This window comes from Anoplophora glabripennis, unplaced genomic scaffold (assembly GCF_000390285.2).
Source record: "Anoplophora glabripennis isolate ALB-LARVAE unplaced genomic scaffold, Agla_2.0 scaffold317, whole genome shotgun sequence".
NCBI lineage: Eukaryota > Metazoa > Arthropoda > Insecta > Coleoptera > Cerambycidae > Anoplophora > Anoplophora glabripennis.
Window position 1 is genome coordinate 520792 of NW_019416468.1, and position 9279 is coordinate 530070.

The 9279-nt window shown below is 31.7% G+C and overlaps 1 protein-coding gene across 1 annotated transcript in view; it reads left to right on the top strand.

Moving 5' to 3' along the window:
* The first annotated feature begins 557 nt into the window (after window positions 1-557).
* Window positions 558-9279, top strand: part of LOC108907010 (testicular acid phosphatase homolog) — a 22215-nt gene continuing 13493 nt past the window's right edge. The window contains exons 1-2 of the mRNA XM_018710477.1: window positions 558-898; window positions 3985-4083. Coding sequence (XP_018565993.1) covers window positions 779-898; window positions 3985-4083 — 219 coding nt within the window. The 5' untranslated portion in view covers window positions 558-778. The remainder of the gene's footprint in view (window positions 899-3984; window positions 4084-9279) is intronic.

Sequence of the window (9279 nt, forward strand, 5' to 3'; positions counted from 1 at the left end):
CCAGATATCAAGTATCTGCCTGTAAAGCCAAAAAATAAGTCTATAGTATAATTAATTATAATCATTAATATTACCACAACTTACAGTAAGTATATGCACATGTTCAAAAAAAACAAAAAACAGTCTGCAAGAGGTGGAAAATATTTCTGGGCAACTTCCCTTGGAAACGTTTCCAAGAAAGTATTCCCTGAGATTATTCACGGGAAACATTTGGCAACATTCCCGAAATATATTTTGGGAATATTTCCAAAAAAATATCTTCCCAGGAATTTCCCATCTCTAGTAAACACCCTGTATATCTAACGTAAAGTGCAACGATTTAATTTTTAAATTGTATTACTCTTCGGAAGTATCTTTTAGTCATATTTTCACAAGAAATGTCACTGAATTCGCCCGGGGAACACCCCGCATCTCGCCCGCCTTCTAGGAATGGGTCTACTAGAATTATAACAACAATAAGAACAATACTAATCTCCCGGTCGTTATCGCAAAGGTCGCTAATATCCACGTAAATCCGGATTGTTTTACCGTGAAATCTATTTCTGCGGTAATTAATTCAAATTTGGTCTACATGCCTTGCAGTTATGATTCACTTTTTATATTAAGTGAAAAATTACCGAACCAGACGTAGACGTCCTGTTATGTACCCTTGCGTTTTCGCTACTATTTGAAAGCGGCAGCTACTATTCATCACTCGTTTATCTGAGCGGTGATAATTTAATTTTAATCGAGGGATTTATCTTACAAGTGCGGTTAGTCGACAGATTTTTTTTTTAATATGTTTTATCAAATGGCAAAATATGCGGTTGTGCCTTTCGTGTGGTTGGTGTTTCAGAAAGCTAGCTGCGCTGTTATAAAAAACGATGGTCAAGAGGACCAATTATTGGCTGTTGTTACGGTAAGTACTTTTTTTTTTCGTCTGTAGGTGTTGGTTTTTGCGCTTCCTGATTCTTATTTGTATCAACTACAATTATTGTACTTCGTTAATTGTTGTAACCATATAAAGTAACATCATTTCATCAAAACAAATAAATATTGCAGGGTTAACATTTTGGAGTGTGAAACTGCAGTTATTTAGAATTTTAATGATTAATAATTATTATTAATTAACTATTAATTATTAATTAATTAATAATAATAATAACAATCAGTTCAGTAGAGTTTGGGGACGTGCAGTTTGTATCAAAACCGGACTCATTTTTCTATTGTAAATATAAGCGTCGTTCACATAAATAGACCGATCCAAATAACTCATTTAGAGGAAAAAAATTGTTACCTGGACTTTTATAAGTGGAAATGGTAAAGGGGCTTATAATAAACGAAAAAAAGAATAAAGGCAGGGGTGGCGGAGGGTTGATTTGGGGGGTTGAAAAGTTGTGAAAAATTGTATCGTTGGGATTTTTGGCGAAAGTTGACGTTAAACAAAAAAGTATCCAATATCAAAGTTGTAGATCATGCAAAAATCTACAACTTTTGTAGAGGTCACTTTTGAAGATAACATCAAAATTTCCGAGAAAAATGCGAAAAACATTTTTTTTTTAATTTTTCGTTTTTTATTTCTCATTTCCGAAAAAATAATGTAATTTTGATGAAACTTGGTGAAAGTATACCTTTCCGTGTCTTAAATAACCACAATTTTTTTTTAGATAAAAAAATGAGGAAGTTTCCGAGAGATTTATTTTTTCCGGTCTGAAACACTTTTTTTTCAAAGAAAAATTCTACTTAGAAAAATCATCGTACAGAGTTCTGGCGGTGATCATTTTTTTCGTTTTGACATATACTTTTTGGTGAAATAAAAAAATCTGTAATCACAGTTCAAAAACATGCTCGCTCAAAAATACAAAAAGAAAAATAAAAATTACTTGCAACAATCAGTGTTTCAGTAATTGTTGATAATTTGTGTAAATTTAAAAAAATTCAGAAACTGATTACACCATTTAATTGTGCGGAAAAAATACAAAAACAATTGTTTCATTGTTTGACCCAAAACTATTTTTGTACAGTAAAAACAATAATAATATAATTAATGATATTCAATTCAATGCTCTAATAATGTTTTATTGTAACGTGTGATGATAATAGTTTAAGTAATTAGGTGGATCTTACAGTGTCTAACAACACGTAGAATGTATGATAATTCAATAAACATAGAAATTTTAAAAAAATTAGATAAATTTGGAACGAATACATTGAAGATGAATTTTTCGAGACAAAACGTCTGAATCTGGTTCGGGTACAGTATTGGAGGTCATGAAGGCTTGCATAAAATGTAATAAAATTTCCAGAGTCATACGGTCATATTTACAAAAATGAAGTTAATGATGGTCCTGGAGAGATGAAACGTTACATACAGTGCTATTTTTTTAAAACCTGACATAAGCCAACTTTTTTATTTGAAGTTATATACTAGTACTTCCAAATGCAAAGCTGTAGGAAATAACTTGATTAAGAAAAATTTACCCCGATTTTTTTTAACATAATTTGACAAATCTTCATTCTAAATAAAAAATGTCATGTCACAAAAACAACGAAAATAATCTGCAGTCATATTCACGACTGCATATATTTTATATCTCAAATAACCCTCACTTGATCTTTTTGTTGGACACTTAATTTGATAAAAAAGTGTTTAATTTGTTTGTTAGAAAAAATTACGGTGTTCCAATTTAAAAAAAATATTGTTTAAGCATTATTTGTAAATTTTTTTAGTCGTTACTTCCTAAAATTTTGCATTTGGAAGTACTAGTCTATCATTTCAAATAAAAAAGTTAGCCTATGTCATGTTTTAAAAAATATTTCGAAAACTAATCATGTTAGCCTAGATGTTTTAGCCCCCATTTAAGCTACTTCGTATGTTTTACCGTTTCCAAGATCCCTGTAGTGAGAAGCGAATTTGTAACAGCCTGTAACATGTACGTAAATTTGTTTTAATCATCCAGTATGTGAAATTTTTACGATGGTTTAAACGATTGCAATTTCTTTACTGCACAAATTAAAAAATCATATTTAATAGAACATATGTCCTTGTTAATTCATTTATCTTTTAGTATGTTCAGTAATTTGTTTTTGTATGCTGCTGAATAACACGTCAAATAAATGGACTGAGCAGTCGATCGACCGCTATGAAGAACGTCTAATAAACAACCGAAATGAAAATTAGGGATTTGAACAGAGTACGACCCTGTTGCAAGCCGCGTGGCTTTGCTATTTTAGTTATCGAAACATTAGAAATATAATCATATCGAAGTTATTATAATGAAATTATAAGTGTGTAAAATTTTATCAACTTGTTTAATGCGATACTTCAAATAAGGTAACAAAATAAATCCCCTCCGAATTCTAGGTGTTATATACTTACCCATTGTAATTGTAGTTTTAAGTTCCAATACAATTTTATGAAATAGAAACTGATATGCATCTATTTCCACCGAAAATATACTGCAATATTTGACATTAAATTAATTTATGAATATTTATCTAATAACTAACTAACATTGATATTACGGCATATCCTTGTACATTTTTTTAAATATGCAAGGCATACATTATTCTCCATCCTGTTAACCTTGTTAATAGTTTATTTGTTTCATGCAAAATATAAAAAAGTATCCACCAGAGATAAATCTCATAAAGCAAACATCGATTACGATGAAATACATAAATTCATTTATACCTGTTCCCAATTTTGCTATTTCTAAATGAACTAAGACAATCATAAATTCAGATATGTTAAATATGAGGCCTAACATCACTTTAGTTGTTAGGATAGGCCTGATAATAACTATTTCCTATCACCGACATATACTAGGTATAGGCAAGGGAGCCACTATCTTCGTCAGAAATCTCGTCATAAATCACTATTACTATATGAAGCAAAAATTAACATGCAATTATAAATAAAAACTTAGACGTCATTGTTTTAGTAATCAAACATGAGTTGAGATATTTTTAAGGGCAAATTGGGGCATGTTAATTATGTTTCAGTTATTCAGACATGGAGATAGAGCACCAACCAAATCTTTCCCCAATGATCCGTACTTTAACGAGTCTTACTGGCCAATGGGACATGGACAGTTGACAGATGTAAGTAATAGTACATTTTAATTCTCGTGAGGAAACATAATTTTATACAGGGTATTAGAAGTTTGACTGCCTTAATTTTAACAGACGATAGAATATATTAAAATAAACAAAAAAACCTTATATGACATGGGTCCTAAACTCAACCATTTCCGAGAAAAAAATTAACTGTTTTCTGCGTACAGTGCCGGCCCTTTGAAAGTGGACGACTCTTATAAGCAAATTGTCTATAATTGGCCTTTGTGAAACTGACTTGAAAATATGAGGTTCAAATCGGCTGTCATTACTTATGTCATATTTAATGTGTGTCTATCATACTAGTTCTAGTGAGCAAAACAAATCCAAATTAGCCAAATTAGGTAGCAAATTATTTATTTTTCCAATACTGAAATATATTATATATTCTAACGGCCATTCATTCGCCGTAAACGAGATCTAAAAATGAAACACTTTTCGTCGTCAAAATAACGCGATTCGTAAAGTTTGTATTTTGTCCAAGCACCATTTTTGTCTATAACACTGCAATCTACATGGCATTGATAAAATTAACGTTCTTGTTATAATCCTCAGTGATGCTATCCCATGCGTTTTCAATTGCCTCCCAAAGTTCTTCGACGTTAACTGGTGGGAAGTTTCTGTCGTAAATTTTTTTCACCATATATCCCCAGGACTTTAAGGGCCAAGGTAAGACATCGATGTTGTTATCAATGAACCATTCTGACGCAACTCTTGAGGTGTGAATTGCACAATTATCCTGCTCAAAAGTGAAATTCTGAGGATACAGCATGGTCACAACAAACATCAGGACTTTGGCCGCTTATCCAAGCCCAAACGTTAATGGAGAATCTATCGCTGCGCTGTGTGGGTTTCACATAAGGCTCCGAATACCTCATAATCTCTGGTGGGTAGACACGGACAGAAGCATCGGAGCAAGACTGAAAACTTTTTCGTCCGAAAATATAATATTCTCCCACAAGTTGTCTGGGCTTCCTACAAATTGTCTTGCAAACTCTAACCTCTGTTTTTTATACTGGGGAGTCAAAGCAACTGTATTTGCGGCCACATAATTCTTCAGTTCCGAATCTTTCACCCGCTTCCTTGCAGTTCGCACTGATCCAGGAAAATTCGTCTCGAAGGAAGCCGCTACTGCCATGTCAACAGGATTTATTCTTAGGTGGTGCTTACTTTTCGAAGTCCACCTCCGTGAACATAACGTACGTGACCCTCCGCAATCCATTTTTCTTTGAGTTTAAATATGCTGTTCTTGCATACATGCAGATCATCCGCAATGACCAATCATTCTGAAGTAAAGTTATAGCTCTCACTTTCTCTGGTTCCGTTAAACGCGGCATCTTGAATTACCAAGCAAATTACTAATGACACTGACATATAAAAACTTGTCATAATAAGAAGTAGAGCACATCACATTAGAAAAATAAATCGTCCACTTTCAAAGGGCCGGCAGTGTACCACTATTTCTTTTTCTTGAGGTGTATCAGCCGTACATTGTTGGTTACCTAAGCAGGGCGGTCAGGTGGCTTGTATTTATTTACGGAGGATACATGCTCAAATGGAGATTATTACCCGTTTTCCCGTTTACGATGGTGGGTGTAGTGAAAAAATCAAAGCTTAAGATGTAATTTCTGCAGGTCAACGAGTAGCGGAGAGCTTTAAAGACTATTTATGTCAATTTCGACGTATGATGTTAACCCTGAGCGTAGGAAGAGGCGTATAAATAATAACAATAAACATATAAATAAACAAAATCAATTTTTTTTTAAATAAAATATTTTTCCTTACGTTTCGTCAAAACTATAACCTCTCAAGACGATTTCGTCGTTCCCATTGCAATTTCCAAGACCATAACCCGTGTAAGTAGAACACTACAGGACACGAAGTTATTAGTACTGGCCAGAGCAAACTCCACGTAATAAATGTATGCCCTCTCTTGGGCACAGCCAACATAGGTACCACATCCACATTGGGCATGATCCAGGTAGACAAGGCAAAAACCTCGCAACATCAAAAATAACAATTTTTAACCCGGAAATCGTCCGTTGAAAATCGCAATTTTCGCATTTTTAGCAACTTAAATTGTTTATAACTTTAAAACTATCAATTTTAGAGGCATAGTGCATAGGAACTTTTTTGTTTATAATGTGCCAAAAAACCTAAAAAAACAATTTTTACAATATGTTTAAAAAAAGTTTGTTTAAACAAATGGGCACCAGAGAATCGAGTCGGAAAATTTCTCCCACGAATGCGAGGTTTTCGCCTTGTCTAAGGGTTAAACGTGACTACCAAGGATTGGATAAAATTTGATACGTAGCCGAAATGACTACAGAAAAATATCCAACAATTATAAAAAAAATTGACACTTTAATCCAAGGAATTAATAAACACAATGGAAAGTTGTTAACATTTCCTACTAAGACATCAATAAATAAAAATATATTTTTGAGCCGAACTGAAAAATACGTTAACAAATAGTGTTGACTGATTTATTATACATGTCCTTAAAACAAAAATAGTTATTTATTAAAATATCGAACGAGATAAATTTCTTACATTTTAAAGATTTAAGTTCTGGTTCTAAAGGAAAAAGGAATAATGTAAGTTCGTTTAAAAAGAGCTTCTCAGAAATAATATAAAGGACCATACCCTATCTTCAAAAAATGTCGAATGAGCTATGCTTGCCCTTCGAGGGTAATTTCAAGCATGAAGTATGGGCCCATTCGCCTCTTGACACCCTGTATATGTAAAAATCTTTATCAAGAAACTGGTAATTAAATATAAACGTTTCCATGTACCTTAGCGATTTTGCCAAAAAAGTTACCTGACTTTTTCTGGAATTTATGCGTCACTTTCGCATTGCATATACAAAATGTTTTTAATTTTTAATACTTAGTAGTATTCCATTAATCTATAAAAAATAGATTAGCACATCGACAAAGTCGACACTATTTGTTAGCATATTTACCCAGTTCTGTTCAAAAAATATATCTTTATTTATTGATGTAAGCAATGTAAGTAAGAAATGTAAGAAAACACCATTGTTTTTTTTATTAATTCCTTGGATTAAACGTCGAGAATAAATATAAAAAAAATTGTACACAACGGAACAGTTAGTATAGTCACTCAAGATGGAAGTGTGCCCCTTTGTGATAATTTTCGCCATTTTTTCTATCGTCTCGTCCGGACCAGGTATATCAATATTCTGTAAAATACACTTTGCTACGCTGTACAATAGTTTAGTTGCGATATTTATTCAAAAAGAACAAAATACTTAGTATATTTTATTAGGAGTCTGAAAATAAGGATTTTTCCGTGTACGTATGACAAATTCTCGTGGGAAGCACGGAAAAATCTATTTCAGGACGTGTAATGAATCATATTTTTTATTATACTACTTTGAAAACGAAAACATAAAATCAAAATATAACATAAAAAAACATACGAAGGAAACTTGGAACATTTTTATTTTCAGTTATAGGAATAAAAAAACGCGTAAAGTAAGCATATTGAAAATTAACTAACTAACTACTATTAATAATACAATACCAGTTTCAACTAATAATGTTTTTAGTTTGAATTGTCATTAATAATTGTTATATTTATTGTGCAATTCGTATTATTGCACAGGTTTAGTCCTTTTAGAGTTTCATTTTGTGAAACTGCATTTATTGAAACTCCTCGCAATTGTTTTGATTTTCTCGAACGAATGATACATAGTCCAAGCTTTCTGTCGCGGCTTAATATTAAATTTACAGAAATTATTATTAAAATTAAATTTTATATTGAGTTTCTTGTTCTCTAAACTCGATCCAAAATGGCGAACATGGTTAAAAAAAATCGCAAAAAGTTGCAAAAAACGGTTTTTCTAAAATAACTAAAAAAATATAGCACCGATTGAACAATTTTAAATGAGAAAGTTGTAGGTTTTATAAAGATCTATCGACTGATTATTTGTAAGTATCGATTGCTTTGTTACTTTTCGAGATATATCGAAAAAACCGTTAAAAATCTTCTCTTTTCTCTTCTTCTATAACTCGTTTACATTTACGTTCACATACTTGCTATTTACTGCAAGCATAGCCCGCGGAAAGCCAAAAAAGTACATTTTTGAAAAATTTAAAAATATTTATTTAAAGAGATATATCGATTTCTTTAAAAAAAGGCGATCTCGAAAATTGGCTAGATCTTCTCAGCGAATAGCCCTACAGTAACGATTTTCGGTTTATTTTCTTCGTAGAGTTATATTGTCATGCTGTTACAAAATTTTGACGATTTTATTAATTTTAAGGATCAAAAAATGACTGAAAAAGTTGCCCTTTTTTTGGGTATGTTTTTTTCAAATAACTATTTCAATTTTTATTTTATGAAAATGACTTTTAAAGAAAGCAACTGCTGACATTTTTTTACGAATTTGAAAAAAAATATTGTTTTCTTCGACCTTCTGGAGCCGATATTTTTTTTATTAAAAAAAAAATTGAGGATGCAATTAACATTTTACAGCGATGCGCTTGATGGAGGTTAATATTTTCAGAAAAAAAAAAAACTAGGATATGTTTACTTGATTTTTAGTATTAGTAATTGAGTAATAAACTGAAGCACGCAAGCGCTGAGTGCGTCAGCTGGATCGGACGGAGAAGTAGGAGGAAGCGGCGCCAGCTAACTCTGAAAACTGATGATGTTCAATCTAAATGGCTCGCGCTTGTAAAATCTTTGATATCTCGGCTTCTGGACCGCGTACAAAAATTATTTATTTGTACTTAATCCGGGGTAGCTTGACGAGATAAATACGAATATTGTCATTTTCGCTTTAGAAGCAAAATAGTCCCGTAAATGTTTAGTTTTTATTTAACTTACTTTTTTTTTACTTTTATGATACTTCTTCACGAAAATATGGAAGACGAACAAGAAAATGAATCAAAAGACAATCCGACAAAGAAAAGAAGAATTTCATTCGATAAATAATTTTATCAATATAGGATATTTGTTAGTTTTCATTGTAATAATTTTATACATATTTTATACATAGTTGTATAATTATTAAATATTTTTGTAAATAAATTAAATTATTTAAACTTATTTTACACCAAAATTAATTAATTATTGAAATGATGAAGTAATTGTTAAAAAGCCAGCAACAAGTACAACGTCAGTATGATTAATGAAGCAAAAAAATTAAGGTATTAC